Source organism: Aythya marila (assembly GCF_965140915.1).
Source record: "Aythya marila genome assembly, chromosome: 7".
NCBI classification, from domain to species: domain Eukaryota; kingdom Metazoa; phylum Chordata; class Aves; order Anseriformes; family Anatidae; genus Aythya; species Aythya marila.
In genome coordinates this window covers 29,924,790-29,952,328 of record NC_139048.1, presented here as the reverse complement: position 1 = coordinate 29,952,328, position 27,539 = coordinate 29,924,790, and the positions used below count along the sequence as shown (strand labels likewise).

At 43.0% G+C, this 27,539-nt stretch overlaps 1 protein-coding gene across 5 annotated transcripts in view; it reads right to left on the bottom strand.

Annotated features, from left to right (window-relative positions):
- The window catches only part of PRKG1 (protein kinase cGMP-dependent 1), a 467,251-nt gene that overhangs the window by 289,582 nt on the left and 150,130 nt on the right, over positions 1–27,539 (bottom strand). For all 5 annotated transcript variants that reach the window (XM_082764357.1, XM_082764356.1, XM_082764358.1 and 2 more), the window contains one exon: positions 16,378–16,491. In XM_082764357.1, coding sequence (XP_082620483.1) covers positions 16,378–16,491 — 114 coding nt within the window. The remainder of the gene's footprint in view (positions 1–16,377; positions 16,492–27,539) is intronic.

Genomic DNA, 27,539 nt, shown 5'->3' with positions numbered 1-27,539 from the left:
TAACACTCAGCACCAACAGAGGGAGGACGAGATAAATATTTTCTGATGTCAAGTCTTTAAAGCATGCATATAAACAACATCAAGGGGCAATGCAGCCATGGGTTTTATTGCTATGACACTTGGTTTTGTAAGTATTTAGCAGGCATCCCAGTCACAGAGACCCACGCTTTTCTCCAGCCCCGCCAGAGGTGAGCCCAAGTCGTCTCCTGCAAGGTCCAGCAGTTTGTTCTGGACGAGCACTGACTGGGATCCTGCAAGCAAACACCTCCACACAGGGGCAGCTAGAGAAACACACGTGTTCACCCATGTCTTTCCATTCAAAAGCCAGAAAGAAGCAACTGCAGAGTGATGCCCAGAGTCTCCCTGACCTTGATAACACAGCCTGTTGCAGTTGATGCACTGATGTAGCCTTTTATTTGCCAGAATGGAGGGGAGATCACAGTAACAAGGAAGCAGGAGTTGAACAACAGCTCTTGAATGCACCCTTCATCATCATCGTCTATTTCAAAGGGAAGGGAGAAGGATTTCTTTCAAACCACGGGAGTGCTGACTGTAGCAGCAGCCAAACCCAGCAGGTCAGTGTATTTACCACCCTTTCGTAGCACATAGGTGTTAGTACATCTTTCTAGGCATTGCAGTGTTTGCCAAGTAAAAATTAAAAATGGGACAATGCTTAAATAAACATCAAAAATCCTTTGTGATTAATTTGAAGCAAATATTTGCACAGTGAAGAATGGCAGAAAAATTCCAGATCAAGCTTGAAGAATAATACTATTTGACTGCCCTGCAATATTCAGTTCAAAATACTTCATTTTTAATTTGTCTTTTAGAAGACTCCATTCAACAGACTGTACACATTTCCCTCTAATGAATAAATGGACGTGCAAACACTATCGGACAGGTGTAACTGCCCAATCACAACGTGACTGGATTACACATTACTACTAGCAAAATTGGCTAATGCCTCAGTATTGACAGCTTCCAGGAGACGTTAATGACAGATTAAAAGCCCTTCAATGGGCAGATTAAAAAAAGCAACCTTCAGTGGCAGATGAAAACACCTTTCTCTTGTCATCTCCGAGATGACACCAGCCAATGAAGGATTTGCCAGTAACTAAATTATGATGGGAAATGTGCAACCGCGTAGGGGCACGGTGTTCCTCTGCTGCCCACCTTCTCCCTGCACAAAAACCCATTAAGTCCTACTCCACCACTGCAGTGCAGAATAAAGAGGATTTATGCACTTTTAACGTTTTTCCACTGCTACCCGGAGCAGTGCTGACTGCATTCCTCCTCTCCCCTGCTTCCCATTCCCAGGCACTGCCCCCAGCTCCTGCCAGTAAAACTGTTTATGCAGCTGCACTGAAAAGTGGACATTTAGGTTAAAAATAACCCAAAGCTCTTTTGGGGGGTTTCTTTTGGATGTATGGAGGGAGTTAACATTCAACCCAGATTACTTCCCAGTGCTGTTCCTGTCCCACTGGCCAGAGGTGTGCACCTGAGCACCAGGAGGCACCAAGAGCTGACAGCTGTGGATTTGGGGAGATTCTGGTTGGTTTGATCGAAAAGCTTCTTCCTCGGGAGGTGGTGGGGCTCTGGGACAGGGCACCGGGGAGATCCCCATCCTTTGGGGTTTCACAACCATTTCAAGCCGCTGAGGTCCAACCAACTTGAGCACATCATAAACCAAGGTGTCTGCACATCATGGAACTGCTTTAGGTTCTCCAAAAGAGCCTTCACATCCAAAGCACGGCAGCCTTCACCTGCTTCACTCATTCAGCTAAATTTTCCTCAATTCCCCTTCCAGATGCTCCTTTGCACTGTCTCATGTGGGGAAACCATTATCTGCAGTGTAAACAATGTGTGGCCTCCACCCCAGGAGCACGCAGCATCTGCAGCACATCTCGGCATCTGGCACAGCAGCAAACTCCTCCCTGCTTCTGGGAATGGATAATGCTCTGTCATCTCTTCTGTTAAGTTTAACCAGCATGGCACGTGTACAATTGGAAAGTCAGGACTGCCCGTCACAGAGGGCACAAAACACACAACATCCCCATGAGAATGCTTTCTATTTTAGCCAACACAATTTTTAATACAGGAGCATTGACTTTGGAGCATGCCACAGGCAGTGTCAGAAATGATAGCGGCTGCAGCCCGAATCGACAAGTGCCTGCGTCATCAGGAAAAGGGGAAAAAAAATGAAGTTCCCTTTACGATCACCTAGAAGCCAAGCTAATGGTTTGTAATGATGAGATGATGCCTCCTCAAAGCGAGCATTTAAGACGCAGTGAAAACGGGGCCATAAATTGCTGCTGTGCAAGCCGCTTAGAACAAGGGATTAGAGAAAACTTTTTTAGATCGATCACTTGAGCACCCTTATCCTTTCAAAACACCTTCAAGTCCCAATTTGTTATCCAGTGTTTTCACACCAGGCCCTTTTCTGGGTGCCCATGACTCGCCCTGGCTATGGATCTGGCTAGGCTGTTGATGCGTTTCCGCAGCTGGTGGCATTTCCTGAGCCTGTGGCTGCCTGTGTGCATCTATGTCCTATATACATATACTGGTTGGTGTGCTCATCCGTGAGAAGTAACACACACATACAGCATGAGATCAGCAGACATTAGGCAAAATGTACTCCCTACTTCAAGAGCTGAGCAAAGCCAGTGAGGCTTGAAAGTGCCTGAGCGGGCACAGAGGGATAGCTGCGAGCAGAGCAACGCTCCCTGACTTTGGATTACCATCGGGAGAGGCAGTGAAAGGCAGAACGAGACTCCTCCCTGGCCTGAAGCACTGAAGGAAGTTCAGCACAGCTATCCATATAGCTAATTGAACAGCAAGCTGGGGAACAGACGAGCGTTACCTCAGGGTGAGGAGTTCCCCTTCCAGCCCTTTTCTGGCTGCAGGACCTGGGAGGGTCCCCAGCAAAAGCTGCTGCGGGCCAGTGGCACAATGTGCCCACCCTGAGGAGGTTTGCTGCCCAAGGACAATGCTCTCAGCTAGGGCCCAGGGAAGAAAACACAAGTTTAAAAGGCCGGGTGCTGAGCTGGGTGTTGGGCAAATTGAACAATCCATGACTCCCACCTTCTACTGCAGCTACAGAGGAAGCAGGCAGAGTGACACAAGAGCTGAGAGAAAAAAGAAAAAAAGAAGAAAAAAAAAACAAAAACAAAAACACAGAAATGGAGACAATTCCTTTCTCAAAGATGGCAAGGATTTCTCTGTGTTTAGATGGCTGCATTTAGTCTTCAGTGCCATCTGGGCTGCTCAGATGGCTTCAGATGGCTCCGAGTTCAACTCAGTTCCCATAAAAACAACAATTCAGGGTGTCCATTCTTTGTTATATGAAAATAAAAGACATGACTTTATTGTGGCACTTGAACTACTAGAGAACTACCAAAACACGATTCATCTTCCTCACACATTCCTTTTTCCTACTGATAACTAAAATAATATACTATTCACATCTCATTTTCCTCTCCTATGCACTGGGCAGACGCTGAGGAGAGCAGACCTTCACCAGACACCTATCAAACACTCATTACTTTTGAACTCAGAAAGGCAGGGTTTTGCAAATACCTTAGGAGGAGTAAATACACTTGTAAGGGTCTGTTGTCTGGATGTTTTTTATTGCAGTCTAAAGGAAATTAAATGTTCCTGGTCCGATTACACTCAGAGAGAAGATGCAGTTCATGAAACGTAATGAATTTTTCAGTCCTGCAATACTGAGAATTTGGTTGCTTCCTTAATTAAAAAGTTTATCTGACATTTTGTTGATCTACTGAGTATTCAACTGCTTTTAAACACTAGCACTTAAATAATACTAAATCCATCCTTGCCAGCAACCTTTAGAGCGGATAAGTGCAAGTAAATTACAGCCTTCTTTATAGCATGATAAACTGGAGTAAATATTGGTCACTAAAACTGCATCTAAGGTATCACAGCACACAGGAAGCTTACGATTTTTTCCCCCCAGCTTAGCCCAGTTGCCACTAGTAAATGGATTTATGGTTAGAAGATTTATGTAATAGAGACAATTTCGGTTGTTTTGTCAGAGTATCTGCAGATGAGAAAGGACAGCAAGTTTGACGAGACAATATGCAGAGCTGAAAAATGCAGCAGCAGTTTTCAGGTCCTATGGAGATTTATTTTTCTTCAGGAACTATAACTAATGTCATATTAATCGCTATTTTAAATTGACATATCACTGCATGTGTACATAGCTATGGTAGATGAAGGCTTACTAACATATAATTCTGGTTGCCCTTAACAGCTTTTTCTCAACTTTAAACATCTTCCCAACACATGGTCCAAAAAAATCCCACTTCAAACAGCATCCATGAAACAGAGCAACAGAACAACTGTACAAGTGCAAAGGCAGTCACAGCAACACAAATGTATCAAGCGGTGCTGGACATTAAGTAATTTACGTATTTTTGTATTAATACAGACATTGTCTGCAAACATCCCCAGCTAGAGGGCTGCTGCTTGCTCCCTTTGACTTGCATTCATCCCAGATAGCAGATGAGGGAGACAGAGCCCTCACACATCAAGTCTCATCCATGCCCTGAAAACCTTTCCAGGACCTTCATGCCCATAAAAGATGTCACCAGGGCCATCAGATAAAGGTCTGCCCAAAAAAACAGCCTCAGTGCTGGCTATGTATTTGCTTTAGAGACAGCTTCCTGGCAATGGGCCCCACAATAATAAACAGCCGCATCAGTCTCATCAGGCTGAACAGCATTTTAAACCAAGACAAGTTGAACGTTCATGCGCTGCCATTAAAAGGATGCAGAGAATACAGCCTTCATAGCAAGGTGCTAGCCTGAAGCCCAGACCCTGGCAGTCAGATCCCTGATGGAGTTGATCACAAGATTCCAGCAGAGATAACCCACACATGTCATTTATTCAATGCACCATCAGGTGCTGTCTCCATAAATACCTTCTACCTTACATCCACTGCAGGGAGGAAGAAAGCTTTTCTCCTGGTTCTCTTGATTCGATAAACTAGTGCTTCACTACCATCAGCCAGCTGATAATTTAGCAAAGCTTAAAAGGAAGAAGAAAAGAAAAAAGATTTTCAGCTGTTCCTACATGTTCCTTAGTGCTGTTTCAAGAATTCTGTTTGGTGTGGCCCATGTACCCTGAATAGAAGGTTGCAAACAATTTGTATGCTGCTGGGTCAATCAATTATTTTGGGAAATGCTGAGAAGTTGGGCTGTAATGTCAGCCCCCAAAATGAGCATCCTATTGTATAGAAGGACACCAACCCAGCTCCAAGAATTCACAATTCCTGAAGGTAAATTAGCAATCACAGATGGTGAATTGCAACAAAAATCTACAAGCAAAGCCATCAGTGTAGTAGATAGACATGTTTCCTTCCGTCTCTATTTTGTTTTTCCATGTATTAACTACAACCTCAAACACTATGTAATACAGCACATGGCATAGCCATCTGCTACGCCAACACCTCCTACTCTGAAAACACCCAGGCAATGAAGACGAGAGCGCAGACCACTTCCAGAAAGAGCCACCTACTTCCCACCAGCAACTTTCGGCAGCTTTGTCAGTCACAACAAACTCCACAATCCCTCCTGCTTTCCCACGGGAGCCACTTTCCATCCCCTCATGGGCTGTCTGCTCCTGTCCTGTGTGTCCCTGGACAGGAAGGTGCCTTCCTCCAGCACCGTGCTGTTACGGGGAGCCCTGCCTTACTCTGTGCTACACAACAGCTAAAAAGGAATGCAAAAATAAGGAAAAATAGCTGGCATTATGTTTGGGAGCATGTAAGAGAAGAATACTTGCAGTTTCAGTGTTTGCACGCATTTTTTCATTGCAGGGTCTAAACTTTGGCTTTGGACAGGTGCCAAGCAGGAGTGCTGCTCACTGTCTCTAGGCTGAACTGGACAAGCCACACATTGTGAAACCATACAAGACAATGAGCAGTGCCAATCTGTCAACAAACGCATCCTTATGTGCTGTTTAAATGCCTGTAGAGGTCTATCAGTGACCTTTAACTGCATGGAGAAGGAGCATACTGCTCCTGTCGCGTGGCATGCTAATCCTGCCCTGCCCGGGCAGGGGACTGTGCTTAGCGCAGGGATGGAGCACCACGGCTCAAGATCCAGAAGCACATCTGGTGAGAGAGCAGGTTGATGGGAGGGAAGACAAACTTCTTCCTGCTAAACAGCTTTCCAGAGAGGCATGAAAGAAGGCTTCAAGCTCATTTCAAGATAATTGTTTACAGAGTCAAACCGCTTGCCTGCAGACACACAAAGAGAAGTGGAGTGTTCATAGCCAGAAGATGAGGGTATCACTGCCTTATGCCAGTCCTAGAAGCACTTGCATATTCTACCTACAGTTTATTAATCTAAATTAATTAAAAATGAAGAAGGACAGCTTCCATGTTTTTATTTGCAACTTTTCTCATGTAAATTATGCTAACAGCCCACACTGAGGTAGTCTGTTGCTTGAGTATCTCCTCAGCTGTTCACATGGACAACATGTGGAAGCTATAGATTCTTCTGTAATTATTTTATTTTAATGTCAGAAACCTTACAGAAGCTAACGAATTTACCATAAGTTCTTCAGGTGCAAATACAGAAGACTAAGTAAGGGAGAAAGAGTTCAAATTTAAAAGATATCCAAACATAGCAGATACAAATACTCATTGTTGATCTCACATTTGTCAGAGCAAAAAAAGGTCTTTCAATACTGGAAAAATTAAAAATATCCTTCCAATTCACTTACAGTGAACAATGGAAACAGTTTTATTGAAAGTGATGGACTTTTAATGGAGGGAAGCACAAATCCTCCACTACAGAAAGGTGTACTGAAATCTTTAAAATTAATCCACTGTAAATCAGAAAGAATCACTAAATTATGGAGGCTGAAAGTATCTTTAAAACTATGTTTTCACAGATATCAAGAAAGGTAGCACAGAGTAATTTCCTCTTATCGAGCATCTCCTAAAGTGGTTTTAGAGAACAAAAGGGAGGACTTGCTTTGGCTCTGAAACACAAATTGTTCATTTCTGTGTCTGTCTTAGCACCAAGCAGCTCATTCTTCTACAATTAGTGCCAGAAAACAGTCTGGAATAAGAAACTTTTGTATATTGGTGCGTCAAAACCAGACTCTGTGCAGTCTGTTGTGTTTCAGTCTGAGAAAAGACCATGTATTGTTGAGCTCATAAATTAGTATAAACTGCAAATACTATTATTGCATTCCCTTGTTTATCAAACTCTGCTCAAAGCAAAAGCTTACTATCATTAGAGAATTTCAGTCATCCCATTTATCAGGACTGCTCTAGCCTGATTTCATGCATCAGTAATGTTTTCGGAGATATGAATAAAAGGGGATGGGGAAAGGAAGCTCTTGTGAAGTAATTATTTTACAGCTGCTGCTAGCTACTTCTTCAAGGATTGCATAGAGAAAGTCATAATCTACTTATAGATGTGTTTAACTGTGTTTGTTTCTCAGATTATCCAACTCTGTAATTAAAACAACATGAAAAATACCAACAAAATAATTTTCAGGAGTATTTAAAAACAACTCAAGTGCTTCTTTTCCCCTGAATGATGATCATCCTTCCACATCAGGCACAACAAATATTGTTTTTTCAAGAGCACTGGCAACTACTACTACATAGTTTTTAAACCTGAACTTATAGTGAATCTTTTTCCTGTAATAAGATGATTTCATGCTATTGAATTTTACATAGTTTTATACATCTGATGGAGAGGAAAGTGATTCTCTGCAACATATCAGGCACAGGATACGATGCCAGACTGTAAGACTAAGTTGGGGCACCAGGATGCAGTTGGTCAGCACCTTTTGAGCATCCACAGTCCTCCCAAGGCATCGCCCAGGGATGAGCGGCATGGCTGAGGATCTCGAGGGGAATGGTGGCTTCTGTAGGGCAGCAGGACACCTGCCCATGCACCCCTGAACACCTCCCTCAGCCCCAGCTCGCTGTACATGAGCTCTGCCATGTAGCTTTCAAACTGCACCAAGTTTCTAAGTCTCAACATGCTGCAGGAGCTGCTCTCAGCAGCACTTTTGGTGAAAGCACTTCAAGAATGTTCCTGGTGAGAACAGCTTTATAAGCCTTTAGTTCTCCAGCTACTCAATAAAGCCAGCATTCAATTTTCTCCATGCTCCATTGTGCAAACCTAGCCACAACGAGTTTGCAAGTCCCATTCCTCAAGGTGTCTCCTAAGTTAAACTGCCTGCGAGCTTTCCAGGCACTGCTTTATATAGCTTTCCTAAAGCCTACAAGTAGGTGCTGAAGACTGAACTGAAACTAAAACCTTCAGTCTATTCTAAAGTTGACTACGAAATTACCAAAATAAGAAAACAGAGAGATTCATTCAGGTACTTAGGATGCTGCTGCACTTGTTTCCTGCGCTCTTTGCAGGACAGTGCCCTGTACATACCCTGAAACTCTGTACCGAAGAAGGCTGCAGAAATTTTGTTTCATACGCTGCCTATACAAGCAATCAACCATGCTTCAGCACCCTCTTCCATTCCTGCCTCCAAGACAGATTGTAATGTCTTCACTTAGCAGAACCCCTAAAGTGGCTAAAAAGTCCTCACTGCTTCGCTCTCTCTGATCTAATGAGCTCTGCGAGCAGACAACGACTCACATCAGCATCTCTCCTCCCAAGTACCTGCAGGTGATCTAATAAAGGTAATGGCAGAATTAAAGCTAGAAAAAGGACCACAGGGAAAAAGCTGGGTACTGGGCAAGCACTGTGATAAAGCTAATACATAATAAGTTTAATGGGGAGAAAAAAGAAAAAAAAAAAAAGAAAAAAAAAAGTAAATAAACAATTCAGTTTAAAAGAGAGAGAGAGAGAGAGAGAGAGAGAGAGAGACAGAGAGAGGAAGAGACAATGAACAGCAACAACAAAACTGACAAATGAACAATTCCAGCCAAATGAGCCACGGGAAAGGACGTAAGGAAAAGAAAAATCTACTGTGCATAATTTTCCATCCCGAAAAGACTTGGAAAATGCCAAAGATGCCAACAGCAGGCAAACTAAAGAAACCATAACGTTAATAACAACAACAAAGTTTCTTCTAATTAAATCAGAGAATCACAGAATTTCTAGGTTGGAAGAGACCTCAAGATCATCGAGTCCAACCTCTGACCTAATGCGAGCAGTCCCCACTAAACCATATCCCTAAGCTCTACATCTAAACGTCTTTTAAAGACTTCCAGGGATGGTGACTCCACCACTTCCCTGGGCAGCCTGTTCCAATGTCTAACAACCCTTTCAGTAAAGAAGTTCTTCCTAACATCTAACCTAAAACTCCCCTGGCTCAACTTAAGCCCATTCCCCCTCGTCCTGTCACCAGGCATGTGGGAGAACAGACCAACTCCCACCTCGCTACAGCCTCCTTTGAGGTACCTGTAGAGAGCGATAAGGTCACCCCTGAGCCTCCTTTTCTCCAGGCTGAACAAGCCCAGCTCCCTCAGCCGCTCCTCACAGGACTTGTTCTCCAGGCCCCTCACCAGCTTCGTCGCCCTTCTCTGCACCCGCTCAAGCACCTCGATGTCCTTCTTGTAGCGAGGGGCCCAAAACTGAACACAGTACTCGAGGTGCGGCCTCACCAGAGCCGAGTACAGGGGGACGATCACCTCCCTAGCCCTGCTGGTCACACTGTTTCTGATACAAGCCAGGATGCTGTTGGCCTTCTTGGCCACCTGAGCACACTGCTGGCTCATATTCAGCCGACTATCCACCATCACTCCCAGGTCCTTCTGTGCCTGGCAGCTCTCCAACCACTCATCTCCCAGCCTGTAGCTCTGCTTGGGGTTATTGCACCCCAGGTGGAGAACCCGGCACTTGGCCTTATTAAACTTCATGCAGTTGACCTCAGCCCATTGGTGCAGCCTATCCAGATCCTCCCGCAGAGCTTTCCTACCCTCAAGCAGATCGACACACGCACATAGCTTGGTGTCATCTGCAAACTTACTGAGGGTGCACTCAATGCCCTCGTCCAGATCACTGATGAAGATATTAAAGAGGACCGGCCCCAGCACCGAGCCCTGGGGAACACCACTAGTGACTGGCCTCCAACTGGACTTGGCTCCATTCACCACGACTCTTTGGGCCCAGCTATCCAGCCAGTTTCTAACCCAACGAAGCGTGCGCCAGTCCAAGCCAAGAGCAGCCAGTTTCTTGAGGAGAATGCTGTGGGAGACGGTGTCAAAAGCCTTGCTGAAGTCAAGGTAGACCACATCCACAGCCACCCAGCACGTCACTTTGTCATAGAAGGAGATCAGGTTCGTCAAGCAGGACCTGCCTTTCATAAACCCATGCTGACTGGGCCTGATCGCCTGCTTGCCCTGCAAGTGCTGCGTGATGACTCTCAGGAGGATCTGCTCCGTGAGCTTCCCTGGCACTGGGGTCAAACTGACAGACCTGTAGTTTCCCAGGTCAGCCTGTAGTTTCCCGGGTCAGTCCTCCGGCCCTTCTTGTAGATGGGCGTCACGTTTGCTAGCCGCCAGTCAACTGGGACCTCCCCCGATAGCCAGGACTGTTGATAAATGATGATAAATGTTGATAAAGGCACTAATTAAAAAACTCAAACAGAAAATACAGATTTTTCTCAAGTACAAAGGCAGCACACACACACCCCAGAAGAAGAGCAAGAAGCGAGCAAGCACTAGGGACTTATTTATAGCAGCAGCTGAAAGCGAAGGAGGGAAGGTCTGCAGTGTAAACTGCCAGAGGCTGTGACAGTGCCCTACAAGGCAGCTAAGCCACGTTGCAGCAGCACCCATCTCATCCACCTTTGCTATGGCTGCAGCTGCTCCACGTGCAGGCACTGAAGCACAGTATCCTGGGCATCAATACTTGGATCCAGTAAAACGCGAAGGAGAAAGCATTTCTTTAGAGTGAAATAAAATATTGTCAGAGCTTGCACTTTCCTTACAAATCAGTCATTTTTTAATTTCAGTCTCCTGATTCTTAGGAACTGGATAAATGGGGCTTTGCTTTCCTTCAGACCTTGTAGGGCAGAAACACTGAAATGGGGAAACAAGAACAAAGAATTAAACATTTCAAATGTTGGGTCACGGTGTTTAAAGTCAGAAGAAGAAACTAACTTCCCTTATGTTATTAGAAGGGTTGGAAACTGTAAGGTATGGCAGAAAGCATCTGTTTCCCAGACGGGGTTGTTAGCTTTCTATACCAAAGACATTTCAATGGTAAAAGCCTGAGTCAAAAAGATGTCTCAATGGATACTGCTGTTCAAACTCCTGAAGTGATAAGTATCAAAACTTCCTGCCAAAAATCCTGAAATAATCATCAAAAGCCACTATTTACATAGTTGTGGGCAGAAAGAAAAGACCACATGCAGAAATGGAAGAAACAAAGTACACGCAACCCAGTTCTGCAAGCTCATGAGCTCTTCTAAAAGCAGGCTGCTCCGTGGCCCCATCATCTCCGGTTTGCACAACCTGAGAGAGACCAGACAGCTTTTAACCAAGCAGCTAAATATCTAAAATTAACCTTTGCTTGCCAACATCCTTGTTTTGAGAAGATCAGAACAAACTTTACACAAGCTTCTCTGATTGTTGGAGGAGAATATCTGAACATCCTTCTCGAAGGTTTTTAACGAGTCTCCGCAGTTATAATTGGCAACTGGCACGCTGTTGCCTGAATTTTCCTTGCAAATTATCACCATTACCAAGCTCCTTTTAATTCAGAGTATTTTCTGGGGCTGCAGCTAGCAAGCAAGCCAGCATTTCCACAGGACTCCATTAAAAACACAGTGGTGGAGAACTCAAACTCATCCAAGCTTGGCAACAAAATTTACAAACTCCTTCAGCAATCACACTGCACGGCAGTGAGCTTTGCACAATTAGCACTGCTGATAAGCAGAAAAGGCTCGAGCAACTCTTGTTTGAGGACACACTGCTGGTGTTACCAGACACACACAAAAAATTATTTACTTAATTTACAGTTTATCAACTCTAGCTTGTGCTTTCTTTTTTTGCCCAAGTTGTTTCCCTAAAAATATAGGCTAGTGCCAAGCTGCATACAACTCCTCTGAAGCCGGCCGTCCCGCAGCCAGCTGGCTTTGTGAGGGGTTCATTATGATATTTTCTCAGGGGAAGAACTGGAATGAAGATGCTAAAGCCACCTCCCAAATATATATCATGCCCTTAGGTGCAGGAATCCACTCCTTTCACAAAATCAGGGTTCCCCCAACCTGCCTGCCAAAATGGTGTGCAGTTCTATTCATCAGATAATTCAGAGTGAAAACAACTGCAGAGGTTTATTATCTCAGAAGAATCTCCACTTACTACGCAGATCTTTTGTGTAATCCAATGAGGAATTAACAAGTTTTGCATACAGCCCCACCTGTTGGGTTGGATTTTCTGCCTTTTTGTTTCTTTCTGACTTATCAGAAAGCCCCTTCTACCATCCACGTTACTAATGAACAAAATCGAATTTAAATTCTAATAAAGCTTTTTGCTTCTTTCATACTCATGTGATAACATGCTTGGAGATGCAGTTTGCTTGGCAGCAAGCAAGATAAAATCCTTCTTTTCTTAGGTCTCTTAGCAAATAGGAAAGACTCCTAATTAAAGGGAATTGCAATTGAGCAGGGTGGCTGCAGGACAGACAAGGTGTATGGTCACCAGAGCTTCCCCCCATCCTGTCCTGTCCTGTCACACCACTGAAAACTTGGTGACACCTCTGCTATTTGCTTCCTCAAAGAGTTGATGATAGCAATTTGAGATATATAGCTAAACAGGCACACTTGGAGGATGCTACTCTCCCAGGGGACTAGATACATCATTTTAGCATGCCAGCCTTAATAATGAGTGGGATTTCCTTTCTCTTATTCTAATGGACTGCATAAAATTACTTGTTGGCATTAGGGAAGAAAAGTCTGATTCTGCTTTAAATTGCAAGTAGCCTCGAGTTTTGCATGTAGACAATGGAAATGAACACTTAGGAGAAATGTAACTGCTGATTTGGATTTCACTGTGTACGTGAGGGAAGCAGATTTGTGAACAGCAGCACTCTGGAAAGCCATGACAATGACACACTTGGAGCATCAGCCTGAACAGTCTCCAGAAAAAAATAATAAAAAATAATAATCTTTCTCTAATATCTAGAAATGAAAACCAAAAGCTTCAGAACAACTGAGAAAATGTGCTCTGAAGCACATTGTCCAAAGGCCGTGGTGCTCTTAGACCCCAACCTGCTTTTACCTAAGACTGTAGTAACAACTGAGAAAATACTGTCAGAATTATCTTAGGGCAGCCTTTCAAAAGACCCGGGTTATCTCATTAAAGAGGTCATAATGAACCAGAAGGAGTCAGATCAGAATAATTATAACTTAACGTCTTCTGAAGTGTTTTCAGAAGGCGAAGGACTTCCTGTAGGGATTTATCCCTTTAAGGCTGCAAGCTCCTACAGGGCGAGCAGCAGCTGAGGAGCCCGTGCAGACTACTGCAGTGAGTAATGACACTAAAAACTTTATTATTTACCAAGCCCAAGCACAAGCACACACACAAATGAGTTGCAGCACAAGATGTCAGCATAGCTGACGCATCATTACGGCCCAAAGGCACTGCTGAGCTTCACACCCCCATAACGCATCCCTCATTCAAGTCTTTGCTGCAACTTCATCTTTTAAGAAGAAATACTTAATGCCCTCATAATGAAGTACTGGCAGGCACATCAAAAAGCTCTTCTGACACCAGAGGTAATGGAAATCTATCTGCTGAAAATTGGGAAGCCCTGATTTAAAGTATTTCTGTAAATGAAAGTTGTATGATGCCCCTTGACAAATCTTCCCCATCACCAGCATCACTGTTGACTGGGTGTCTGTTTTCATTACAATCATCAATTGTTCATTTCTCCTGAAATAATCCTTGTAATGATCAAAGTTATCATCAGACTTAATGGAATATTTGCTAGCATTCGCCTTTGTTGAGGCTTATGACATTTATTTATCTTTTAGCCAAAAGAACAAACAGATGTTTGAAGCCGTTTATTAGCAGCATCAGCAACAATTTAAGTCAATAATGCACCCTAAACTGATCCACACACCTCAAAGACGTGGCTCTGTTCAGTTAGGTCTAGCCGAAACAGTTCCCAAAAGCCGAGCTGTGACCTTGCATGCCACTGTACTTGAAAGGACAAAGCTGATTACAACCACGACTGCTACCTACTTGTGCAATAACGAGAAACCACCTAAAAACCACTTGCTGGCATCAGAAAGGAGATTACAAATGGCTGCCAGCTGCTGGTGGAATAAGATGCATAATTAACATAATTTTATGATGCTAATGGAAAAGGAGCAGAGTAAAACAACAAATGCAGGCACCTCCTTCTCGATGGAAGATCTCTCCAAGGGTGGTTATAGTAGCAGCCTTACTACTGCCCCCAGTTGAACAATGAAAAAAAGAGGGATTTAGTAAAAGTAAGCACCAAAAGGCAATCTGGAAGTCTGCTCAAGAGAGGGACATGCAGAACATTACAGAGCCAGTAACAGTAAAGCTGGCAGTAAAAACAGTCTCCAGTATTATATCCTATTAGACTGACTTGTATGAACACGTTGAGAAGGGGCATGCACACAAAATGGTGTGACTGCACAACGGTGTAGTGCTTGTGGTACCAGAGGATCCAGTCACTTTCAGTTCTGTTCTTGTACAGGGAAATAAACGAGGATCCACTCCTGTCCCTTCCTAGGGATCGATCATCTCCCCTGTTTCTCTCTGCTCTTTCCAACTTCCTGCATAACCACAAAAACCTGCAGCTCAGCTGAATTCATCGTAATCACCAACACTCCAAACCTTAACTCGGACAGCAATACAGCCTATACGACTACATGGAGAACACACTGACGGGGCAGGAGGCATGGGGAAATAGGGTGGATCAACACCTGCTTCCCATGCACACCCACAGTACATGGCAGGAGACCAAGCAACGCATCAGGGAGCAGCCCAGCACACAGCCTGAATTATTCCCAAGGTCTCCGGGGTCTGGGACTCGGCACAACCTGTGTATTAAGCACATTTGCTCCATCATTTGTGATTATGGATTACTGCAAGGCATAAACTGTGCTGCCAGTGAACTCACTACAGGTTAGCCAAGCATCTACCTGCAATAAACAGTACTTGTAAAAAGGCAAGGCTTACACAGGCAAAACCAAGAGTAGGTCAGACAGATTCTTAAGGATTAAGGATAACATCCTGTTATCTTTTCTTGTTTTGACTCTTCTGTCCATTGCTCCTCTTTCTTCTTTCTCCTTTTGAAGTAAAAATTACACATTTTTGAAAGACTCTATTCTGAACAGGAACTCACGTGCCTCATTTTCATACCTTCTTTTCTTTTTTGTCTCTGTATTACTCTCATGATCTATCCCACCTGTATCCTAACTCTTCCCCTACAGAATAGTATTCCATCTCTCATAAAACCCCACTGCTTAAGATTTCATCTTGAGCTCTTATCCCCAAGATCAAAAATTCTCAACTACAATAAATGAAAACATATTTATGGCATACATAGTAATGCGATTTTCCTCTACTTATTGTGCAACCTAAGCTTTGCCCAGAACACTCATAAAAGAAACCAGATTACAGGAGAAGAGCCAAAGACTTAGAGCAAGGGATCAGTGCCACCCAGGCTTTTTTCTTTTTTTTTTTTTTTCCAATTCTGTCTGCTTAATCAGTTTAGGGGGAAAACAATGACTTGCCCTGAAAAAATACATAAACTTTACTTCCAGTTTTCATTGAATACCTACACTTACAGGGGTAAGAAATGCTCTTAAAAGCAACAGTCATATCCTGAGTTTGGGCTGCATCCTACTCTGCACCATACACTATCACAGTGCAGGGAAACCTTTTACCCATAGCCTGTTTCTGTCCATCCACAGGGTCTGAAATAAGATTGTACGCGTAGGAGGACAGGAGTGCAGCAGCAGGACCGAAAAAACTCAGTCATGCTTCTGCCCTCTTAGAAACTCATACAAGTTTCCAAGATCTGTGACCATGTGGTAGGACAGCTCCTATCCCATACCTTGTCCTGATCCTCACTGTAGGCATCACTGCTATATGGACAGTGGGGGTATTAGCTGTAGACTCCTCTGCCTACGGCAGCATCAACCACTGCATTAACACAGGAGGTGCCCTACAGGAACAAACCTCAGTGAAAGAACCCAGTGAAGCATTTCTTTTCTATCTTCTTCCCGCTCACAGTGGCTAAATGCAATGCTGTAATCCATGCCACAGAGAGCTTAATTAATTAAGAAAGCTGAACACTGAAAAGTGGCTGCAACTCCAAAGGGAAGATGAGAAGCCAAAGAAATACCAAGACATTCAACATCAAAGTTCAAAAATGATCTTACTTTTGACAGTTGCTGTCCGGGTGCAATTGTAGAGAATGGCTAACTCCCCAAATACCTTGCCAGGTCCCATGGTGCACAGCTTCACGCCTTCTTTTGTCACTTCAACCTTCCCATCTGCAAGGAGACAAATGAGAAGACCATTTTAAATAGGAAATTTCCTTCAGACTTGTTTTAAAATTTATTCAATTATGCCGTGAAAACAAATACAAGACTCATATGACTTGAAAACAAATTAAACTCACATACAAACTCACAAAAGATGTAAAAAACCTTGCATATATAAGCTTTCAACACATGAGTTTTCTTAGTGGAGTGTCTGTCAGACAATACTTTGCAGTATACTAAGCTCATTGTGACCTTTGCTTCATATATTACACTTTCAGGTGAATTTTTCTCCATTTCTTATATTGAAAAAGGAAATAATTTAGGTCTGTAACACCACACACAAAAACCATGGAGCAATTTTGCTCATTTTCACCAAGAAACTAATCCCCAAGAACACTCATCCATGAATAACACAGCTATTATCAAAAGGAAAATTACTATGACCCATGGCCATTATTTAATTCACATCCTACTGAACCTTTTCTTTTTGAACATTTCACCTCAGAAGAACAAGTCTGTTTTATCTGCTCACCAATACCACACAGACGGGAGACGTGCGAGGGGGGTTTAAAAGCAGAGGTTGAATGGGAAGAAAGCAGCTCAGGGCCAATTTGTGGTTTTCAAAGGACATCTGAGGAAGAAGAGCCAGGAGAACGGAACTCCATGAAAACAGTCCTGCCATCGTCTTTGGGCATGCACGGGCAATGGGACAACGAGCAAGCGGAGCACCCGCATGGGTTATCACACCTATGAGCACCATCTAGGCTGTAACAAAACAGTGCAAGACAGAAAAATGAGAATTCCTGTACAAAGCCTCACCTCTCCCCAAACTGGGAAGAAGGTCGTTTAGGGATCCTGCCAGTTCTCACTGCCACTGCAGCCCCTAGCACATCACTGAGCGGCATGCAAGGGGTCTGTACTCAGCAAGTGGGGAGCTCAGAGCCCTCTGGGTCCAATGGAGCACCTGTATTTGTATGGTAGAGACCAAAGGTGGCCAGGAAAACCTGCAAAAATATATTGCTCCCGTTTGCTATGGGGCTGCGTGGCTCTGTCTCCAGCCGAAGGAATCTGGAGGTACTCATCACAGAAAAGCAACAACTTCTATATAGTTTATATGCTCTAAAACACAATCCTGGCAGCCCTTATACCTGTTTGTAAATCTATGACCCCATGCTCTTGGTGCCCCTTGAAGTCAGCATAGCGATTCCAGCAGAGCCATGCTGCTTGGCCAAAACAATGTGCCAAGGAGAAAAAGCAAACCCGGGGGACTTGTAAAATAAGTTTATACACAATAACCCTACTAACCACAGAAAAAGGAAACTCAAATTGAACAGAAAACCTCATACTTTTCCATAGCAGAATAAAGAAAGTTGGTAATGTAATATGAATGTGAGTGGAGGAGGCATTTTTGGAGGGGTGGGGTCTTATATTGTCTGATGCCATAGATCCTGTGGCTTTGCTGATTAAAATAATAGAAAAAAAATACCTTGAATTTATTAAACTGTCATCATTTCAAAATGACTCACGGCCAGAACCTAAGAAAACAGATTTAGGAAAACTTTGGGCAGGTCAAATGCATCCATGCGTGTTTTGAGGCCACCCGGATCCTGCTGCCCCCCAGGTCTGTGTATGAGTATATCTATATTAATATAAACATGTACACATATATATATGTATACATGTATATATGCACATATACACAATACCGTATACATATGTATTTTTACACCCAAATTTCAGTCTTCAAACCACTGCAGAAACTGCTGGAACATATCCAGTTGCACTATTTTTAGCACATTAAACATTTCAAGTTAAATGCATAGCAATCCAGAAAAAAAAAGAATCAGCCGTGAGAAAACTAACTGCATAAACAAAACACATCCCATACATCAGTCCTACACTCCAGAGGATTTGTAAAGATGACATTAAAATGAGAGAAACACAGACTGCTTTACACTGGAGACAACTATTAACCATTCCATGTAGCTAACGCTTGAGGACAAAATTCACCAAAATGACATAACATCCGAGACATCTGGAGGATCCAGAATCAGGCTGTAAGGAGAAATTCTAACCCCACATTGTAGCCAAGACAGAAAAGCTTACACAATCCAAAAGCTGGCAATGGTAAAAGAACACAAAGACCCATCACATTGAGTATTAACACTGGACACTGATAACACACGACTTGTACTTAAAAAGCTTCACAAAGAGCACACTCACCAATATTTGCAGAATAGAAGTGATCAGAGAAACATGACAATGTGTAGTAGAATACCTAGTGGTTAATAAAAAAACCTAGGAATTACATTTTGTGGCTATTGATTTATTTTTAGTTTCAAATAGACTCATATTCCCTTCCTAGTATTCTCTAACTTCCTTTTAAAAGTCATTTACTATTTATTATAATTCATTACAAATGTTAAGATTTTTTTGTTCATAGTAAGCATCAATCTAAGATGAAGCACAAAAACAGATATTTAACTCTAGAATGAACAAAGGCAACCTTTAGTGGTGCCTCACACACTCCTAAATGATTTTGGAGAATTAAATTTTTTAACAGACCTGAGCTTCTGCAGAGCTGAAATGGGGATTTTTCTGCCAAAAGCTCCACTACAAATGCCTGCAAATGGAAGGGGTTTCCCTCACTTTTAGCTCATGGAGTCATTTTCATAGAAAAGATGGGCAAATCTGAGCAGTAAAGCAGAAGTAATTACATTACTCGAAAGCATTTTAAGATCTGTCTCACTGCTCAAGGTGTCACCTGTTGCTCCCCAGAGCAAGCTGTGCTGATGAGCCATCTTTGGACAAAATTCCCACAGACCATTTATTTTCCTATAAAGACTTAAAAACAAGAACTGCATGGTTCACTCACATTGGTGCACGATTACAAGTCGAGCTGAGCAGAAAAACAGAAGCTTCTTGAAACCCCTGGGAGGAAATGCTCAAATTCAGGGTGGTTTTGGTCCAATGGCAACCCCCAAAAGCTACTGGCACTAAGCAAAAGATGATAGTTCAAATTTCCCATGACCTAAGGTGATGTTGGGTTTGGAAAGCAGTCAAAAAAAAGGTGACCAGCATTTCTTTTGATGAATTCAATACAGATTTCTACATGAGAATTACTCATCTTCAGAAGCATTCAATAAACCCCCAAAAGCGTTTGTTGGTTTGTCTTAAGAAACAAAGATTTAGATGCTCGTTTAAAATTTGCATTTAGACTAGTTTTATTCATCATAAGAGTATTTAAAGCAAAGATTGCAGAGAGGATACACAACACCATGGGGTGCATTTTCCCATACAAAGCCTGGTTCCTCCTGAAGTACGACATGATGTAATACAGAGGTCTCGTTTTTCAAAGCAAAATTAAAGCTTGCTGTATAAATACAAATTTCTGCAGTCGTTTCAAAGCTTTTGCTACCAGCTCTGCTAATTAAATGCCATTTTGATTTCAGCACCTGCTTCTTATTTGTGAACTTAAATGTAACGTTGGTGATGTGAGGCTGTGCTTAGAGCTGTGCCCAACGTCTGAGCCACAAGCCATGGCCAAATGCCGCTCCCAGGAGGGCACGGGCAAGAAGCCCTGCAGAAACAAAATATGCACACATATGTGTGTATGGTTCTTTTCAAAATGCATTAGAGAAAGATTGAGGAGGACAGCAGCCCACGTAAGGTTGGAATTGAAAAGCGAAGGTATTTGATCTTTGACACAGCTGCAAGCGAACGTGGCTGCTTCTCCTTCCGTCTGCTGTAGGAACAAACCTGCTGTTTAATAACAATTCATTGCATTGGAGAAAGTATCCTGTTCTCCTGCTGTGTAATTAAGCAATCTGGAACATTAAGCACCTAACAATAAACTCACCAGACCATGAGCCAAATTCACCTCCCATGGAAATAAAGCGTCTGACACAGCTATAAAGAGAAGGAATTTCACCCTTTTGCTTGTCCTCGCTGGTAGCCTATGCAGGGTGCTTTTGATGTAGGAAATAAATTGCTTGCTTTGACGTATCAGCCAGATAGAGAAGCCAAAAGAAATGCAATGCAATAGTGATTGGTTAATGGAGATAAAAATAAATGCACAGCTTCCTCTGACATCTCTGTAAAGCAAATACTAAATAATGCAGGTGATGCTTTATTTGACGCAAGAAGAAAACACTGGAAAACAATGCATTTCTGCCAAGCATTGAGCACTATTGAATGACAATATTTAATTTACAACTGAGCTGATTTTGCAGAGAGTTGGCATCTGAACTACACATTTTTCTGTCAACCATAAGAAGCTATTCTGGATCGGTGGAGGACAACGCAAGTATTTTCCATGTGGACAGAGCCTAAAATAAAATTAAAACCTCTGTCTTAGCTTTCATTAAAGACTTAACATGAGTAAAGGATGGCAGCTGGATTTTGGTGACTATATCCTGGGTTCTCCCCAAATCCCTATTCCTTTCCACTCCCATATGGTCAAAATATGGACCCCCAACGGGTGCCATCAATTTGGGTATCTCACAAAAAATGTGAGAAGGTGGGCAGCATGAGGACACACAACCCAACAAGAGCTCTAGAAGCCAGCAGCCTGCTCCCAACAAAAAGAACTGCCAGAAATCACATTAACAGTGAATAATTCAAAATATTTTGCTTTTGGCAGATGCTCAGAAGTCGGAGTTACACAGGAGGCTCCTTTGCTTCTTCTTCTCCAGGCTCTTATATTTCAGTCTTGTCCCACCTTTGACAGAACCAATTTTTATGCCTCTAATTTTGTACCCTCATTCCTTGGATTTGAAGACCAGCAGCCTTTCTCTTTGATCCTCTATTTTTTCCCAGAGATACTCTAGGATGATTAGAACCAAGGCCTTACCCTTACTCCTTTGCACAATTTTTTATGTGAACACCTTCTACCTGGGTGTGAAATGTTCACACTGCCCAACACTTTGCCCACCTTCCTCCCATTTTGTCACTTGTCATCCAGAAAACACAACTTCTCTTAGCAGCTTGTGAAGCAGCTGGGGCAGCAGAGGATTATTTGGACGGGTGCAGCTAAATGATCCCATTCTGTCTCCTAGAATATTCCTGCCACTTCCTACAGAATTAGGACATCAAGAAGTCATGGCCCCCGAAGGAGAAGCAACCAAAGCTGTGGGCACTGCTGCCCTCGCTCCCCTGGCCCCCTCTGACTCCGGGCCAGAGCAGTGCTTTCGTAAATTAAACTCGGAGTCCTAATTGCATTGTAATCGCAAATTTAATTGCGGAGCAATTAAAACTCTAATTGCTAAGTGGTTAGTTTACATCAGATGCAGGCTGATGAAGATTTGTTAATGTTTTTGTTTGTTTCAAAACACAGACCAAAAATGGTCTTCGTTATTCGGGGGGGTTGTGCCAACACCGCTGCATGTCTTAACTGTGGTGGTTGTAGAGCACTGCATTTCCCAGTGACAAACACTAACCATACTTAATATAAATCCATTACTTTTTTCTTAAAGCCCTGCTCCCCAGCTCCCCAACATCACTGCCCCACAGAATGAAAGGCACGGGTCCCCTTGTGCACAGCTTGCACCTCTGGACTGCCTCTAAGCAAATGCTGCAAATATTTCCTCAGAAATAGGCAGCATATGGAAAATGCTCATCACGTCCCCAGGACATGAAGCGACACGGTGGTCTTTGAAAGCATGGAAAAGTAAAACACAGACGGATGCAGCAGATAGGAAAAGTAGGCTCAATTTGGACCGAAGGTGCCAACGCCCCACACGTTCCCCACGCAACAACGAGCAGGGCCCACAGGCTGGTTTTGTTTAGATGAGGACATTTGGTTCTTTGTCGCATTGGGTCCATCCAATTAAACACTAAATAACATCTTTGGCTCAACTGCATCCACGTTCCTCAAATAGATTGAACTATAAACCAAATTGCACTAATGTGACTCCCTCAATTAGTAAGATAATTTTTTCTCCCAATAATTAAATGGTCATTTTCTCTTTCCGGGTGCAGAGGAAAACCAATTAGGCTGACTTGAGGAATTTGTCACCCTGCGTGTAATTTATCTAACGGGCAAATTTCTCGTGCTATATGTTATTGGCTCTCCCTGCCTCTGTCTCTGCATTCCTCTATTTCTCCTCCTGGGTATAAGAGTTGCTGTTTGGAAGATCTAATGCTTTGCTTTATTTTCAATTGCCTATCTTAGCAATGCCTTTAAGACATCGATAAGAGTTATCAGTTCTATTGGTTTTTAATTTATTGGTCTCTTTTTAGAACCTAGACCCTAAAAAAAAAAAAAAAAAAAAAGAGGCAAATCCTCCTGGGAGGACCCTATTTTTCCCCCATAGTTACATGCAAATTTAAAAATAAGAACATATTGGACTGCAGAAATCAGGAAAATAACAACACAGACTCCAGTACGAGTTCACCAGCAGGTACATAACGCATTATGGTACAGATTTTGTCAGACAAGTCAAAAAGTGGGGGTGCAGGGGTCACACTTGATTCAATGCAGAATTCCTGAATCACTGTACAGTATTTTGCTTCATCCATGCTGTTCCACACAGCTTTATTTATTGGATGCTGTTCAAGCTCTGCTCTGAAGGCAGAATAGTAATTATTTCTGGTTACTTTTCTTTAGGAATTATCACCGTGGATCTGTATATTTTCCTGAACAACAGTGAAAATATTTCAGAAACCGAGTCTGAGATGAGGCAATCCCATTACAGAGCAACATTTGCCACTCTGGAGAGCCCAACAGGCAAGACTCAATTTAGAATTTAATTTAATTTATTCTAACAATACTTACCACCACCCACTTCATATATTCAAAGCTCAGCTCTGCTGACTTGGAGTCATGTTCAACGCAATGCAACGTGCAATGGCAACATTGCAAACTGCAGCAAGACTGTTTGAAATACAGAGAAAAACGTAATTTTTCCTTAGATGGCTCCCTGGAAAACACTAAACGATTTCTGATGACATTCCTCAGGACGATTTCATTTTGAACTGCCATCTGCAGCAGCAGTTTGAAGCTCAGCTTCTTCAAGTTTTGCAGACGATGGAAAGTGATGGAAATGCTCAGCACCCAGCCGGCATTGAGCCTAACAGCCCTGCAGATTCTGGTCTGCAACACCCTTACGACAAGCCCTATCTCCTTCTGTTTGATGGATAAGATCTAACAGGGAGATAAAATCTAACAGGGAGAATGCAAATGAAGCAAGACATGATTTAGACTCCCTGACCTGGTGCCAGCAGTCAAAGCGTGTCTTCAGTCAGCTTTTTCAGCCAGGAGAGCTTCCTTCACTGGGTGCAACCTCAGAGGCCCGGAGCAGCAAGTAGCAGCAGCCCACCTTGGATTTAACTCCAGGCTTACTCTAGAGAAAGGATTACTGGAGATAAGAGCAGATCTGCATCCCGGTTTCCACCCTGACTGCAAAAATGGTTTTGAGAAATGGGGAATGGAAATAAAGGAGGTGATCACCAAAATCTGTGAACAGTGGCCTAAGGGCACAGAGGAGCTTGGAGGATTGTGAGCATCTGGAAAAAAAAAAAAAGAAAAAAAAAAAAAAAAACTCCTCTGGGCTGCAGGCAGGAATTAAAACCTAGATGAGAGGAAGACAGAAAAGTGAAGCCAAGCACGAAGAGCACACAGCATCCCCAGCAGAGCGGGGAACAGGTACGCAGAGCAAGGAGAGATGTTAAAGCATGGCAGGGCAGAGGGAAAATAAGCCAAATAAATGCAGATGGGGTTGATGAATGCTTGGGAGTGGAACAGCCAAGCTGCCCTGAGGGTCAGCATCGCCTGGCTGCTCATGGATCTTCCCAGAAGAAATGTTCCCCCTGTGCAAGATGGGATTCTCAACCATTTCCTTTGTGACCTTCCAAAGTAAACTGTGAAGCCAAAGCAGCCTGAATGGGTATCTGCCACTTCTAGCCGTGCAGCTTGTGTCTGGAAGGACCTACAACATGGGTTTTTTTCTTCAGGAGTTTGTTTTCCTGTTAGTATCATTTTAATTATAACCATGACAGAACACGTTAATGGCAGAGGCCCCAGTCCCAAGTGGAGATGTACATCCTCAAATACCATACAAAACAGTTAAAAATATATACCTATGTAGATATACATCTTCTCTTATCAAGTTTAAATTCCAAGATCCCTACTAGTGGAATACATACATTTGGATGGATGGATAGGTCGCTTCCAGAAGTCCCTTCTGACCTCAGCTGTTCTGTGACTCCATAAATTACTTCTGACAGTTTTAGTCTAAAGGTGCACATGTACAATTTTGCAACTTGCATAGGCAAGCACTGTATAGTGATTTTGTTTGCAATGAGGCTGTTAAGACTTAAACTCTAGAGGAAAGTGAAATAAAACTGCTAGGGAAGCTTCTCTCAGAATAGGGTGTGAGTTGGCTGAAAGGGATAACAAGGATTTGAGGAGAAATTTAGCTGCTGGGCAGAAAAAGTAAAAAATAAAGTTATAAAGTCAAATCAAATTTTATCCTCTGTGCAACATTCTGTACAGTATTGTTCAGGTGTTTAAAAAAGAAAAGGGGAAAAAAGGCAAAGAAGAATCAAGAAGTACAGCTGGGAAAGGTTTACTGGGGATGGATTTGTAATGGTAACTGCAGAGAAGTACCAAGGAAGTGCACACCGGAGCCACACAGGTGCCTTCTGAGGACTCGAGCCTCATCATCTGAACCCACATCATTAGCAGGCACTTTCTGTCCGTGACAGCTCTGCTGAAGGCAGGAATGAGTTTCTTGTCTACACTGCTCCGATTCTAGTTTCCCCCCTCAGCTGGAGGGCCTACTGAAAAATTAGCAAGTGACCGATCATAGAATCATTAAGGTTGACAAAGACCTCCAAGATTATCTGGTCCAACCATCCCCCTATCACCAATATCACCCACTAGGCCACATCCCTGGGCACCACGTCCAACCTTTCCTCAAACTCCCATGGCCATGGGCTGCTCCATGCTTAGACTTCTGATTTTTGGGGAACCCAAGCAGGGAAGGCATGGAGATGCACATGGGTCATCTAGGGCTTCGTCCTCAGTCACAGGGCTACTTCTGGAAGCTACCTGTGGGATAAGGCGATTGGCAAAGAGAATGGAAGAGTTTGTATTTATCATCAGATAAACCATTGAATACTTTTCAGGGAACACTGGGAGAATGGGGTGAGGGATGGCCCCACAGCCAGTGCTACTCTCCTGATGGTACAAAAAAAACAACAGAGCCGCAGCCAAGGCACTTGGCGCTCATCTTCAGGGTTTCCATAACAACACTTTTGTTACTGACGTATTTTAATGCTGAGAAATCCTGGCTTCTTTCTTCCAAGCCTTCTAAGACACTCACTTAACTTCATCTGTCTTAAAACACTGAAATGTTTTCTGTTGAATACACTGAGAAAAGGCTTATTTTGTTCACCTACTGTTGGATTATGCTATCCAAGTTCATTTTCAAGTTACAACACTCCTCCCTTGCTCTTCAGAGCGCTGGCTTTCATTTCCTGGCTTTACAAAATATTTTGGAAGCATTTCAAAATGCTATCCAAAAATAAAAAAAATAAAAAGGTTAAAGCTATAAACCCATAAAACATTGGAACTGACCAGTCAATTTTAATTCATTTTTTTAATTAAAATGAAAACCCCATTTGGTATGTGCTGTGATAAGTGATAGTGGGACAAGAAATCACTGCAATCTCTCATTAAACACAACAGAACAAAACCAAAGGCAGAGATCCTTTTGAGCAGCAAAAGCATCACTCCCTTTCTACCTATGATAACCATGTGCTTGAAACGCAATGATAAAAGAACAGATGCATTAAAAAAAATGAGAGAGGCTCTTCATACAGAAGTTGGAAATCCAGAAAAAAAAAAAAAGAAAAGAAAAGGTTAAAATTTATAAAGATTTACACACCAATAGTATTTTACACTATCATATATGTGTCTACCCACATATAAATGCACTGTGAATATGGTTTGGAACATATAATGCAGTTGACTGCCAAACACATATAGCTCTAAATGGAAAGCACTCTTTGCCAAATAAAAATTACTTGAGGGAAATCCTGGCTGAGAAGCTCTTCTGGCCCAAAGAGGCTGGCCATATCCTCAAAAAGTGAACGATTATTTATTTATTTATTTATTTATGGAAAACAAATCATTCTCCATTTACCCAAAATACTTCTCCACCAAGTGAGGTTCTGCTAGATTCCCAAGCACCTCCAGCACAGACTGAAGAACCTTAACCAGTTACCTGAAGCTTCCAAGCTGGAAAACCAGACAAGCAGCACTCCTGGTTCAGTTTTTTTTGGAGCCAGCCCCCAGCCCTTCCCAGTGGCCAGACACATGCCCAGCCTTGGAAAAGCAAGGTTTTGCTTTGCAGAAGTTAATGAGGCAGCGGGTTCATCCCGCCTCATCCCTGCTACACCTCAGGTTGGTATGAGATCGCTTTGCAGGGAGGAGTAAGATGACTTGGATGTTAGGAAGAACTTCTTTACTAAAAGGGTTGTTAGGCATTGGAACAGGCTGCCCAGGGAAGTGGTGGAGTCACCATCCCTGGAAGTCTTCAAAAGACACATAGATGTAGAGCTTAGGGATATGGTTTAGTGGGGACTATTAGTGTTAGGTCAGAGGTTGGACTCGATGATCTTGAGGTCTCTTCCAACCTAGAAATTCTGTGATTCTGTGACTTTCCACTCCTGTAAGGCAGGAACATCTGCTGAAAACAAAGGCAGCTGATCCTCTAACCGCAGCAAGATTAGCAGGAGGAGGAAGCTTCCCTTCCAGTATCCACACTGCAGCCAGACAGGGAGGTGAACACCACTTTTTAGCCTGTTATTTAGCCTACTTTGTCCTGAAAAGGCTCCTAACTCTGATTTGAGACCTTAAAAGCATCGTGTGTGTGAAGGAAGGAGAGTTTGTGACTTTTTCTGCTTGAGAGAGAGGGGAAAATAGCATCACTGGCTCAGCACAAATCTTACGAAAAATGTCAAGTGTGTCAAAAACCATCCGAAACAATCAAGAAGAGAACCAAAAATACAGAAAGAGTGTCAGAAGCAACCAGATCTCCGACTCCTCAGAG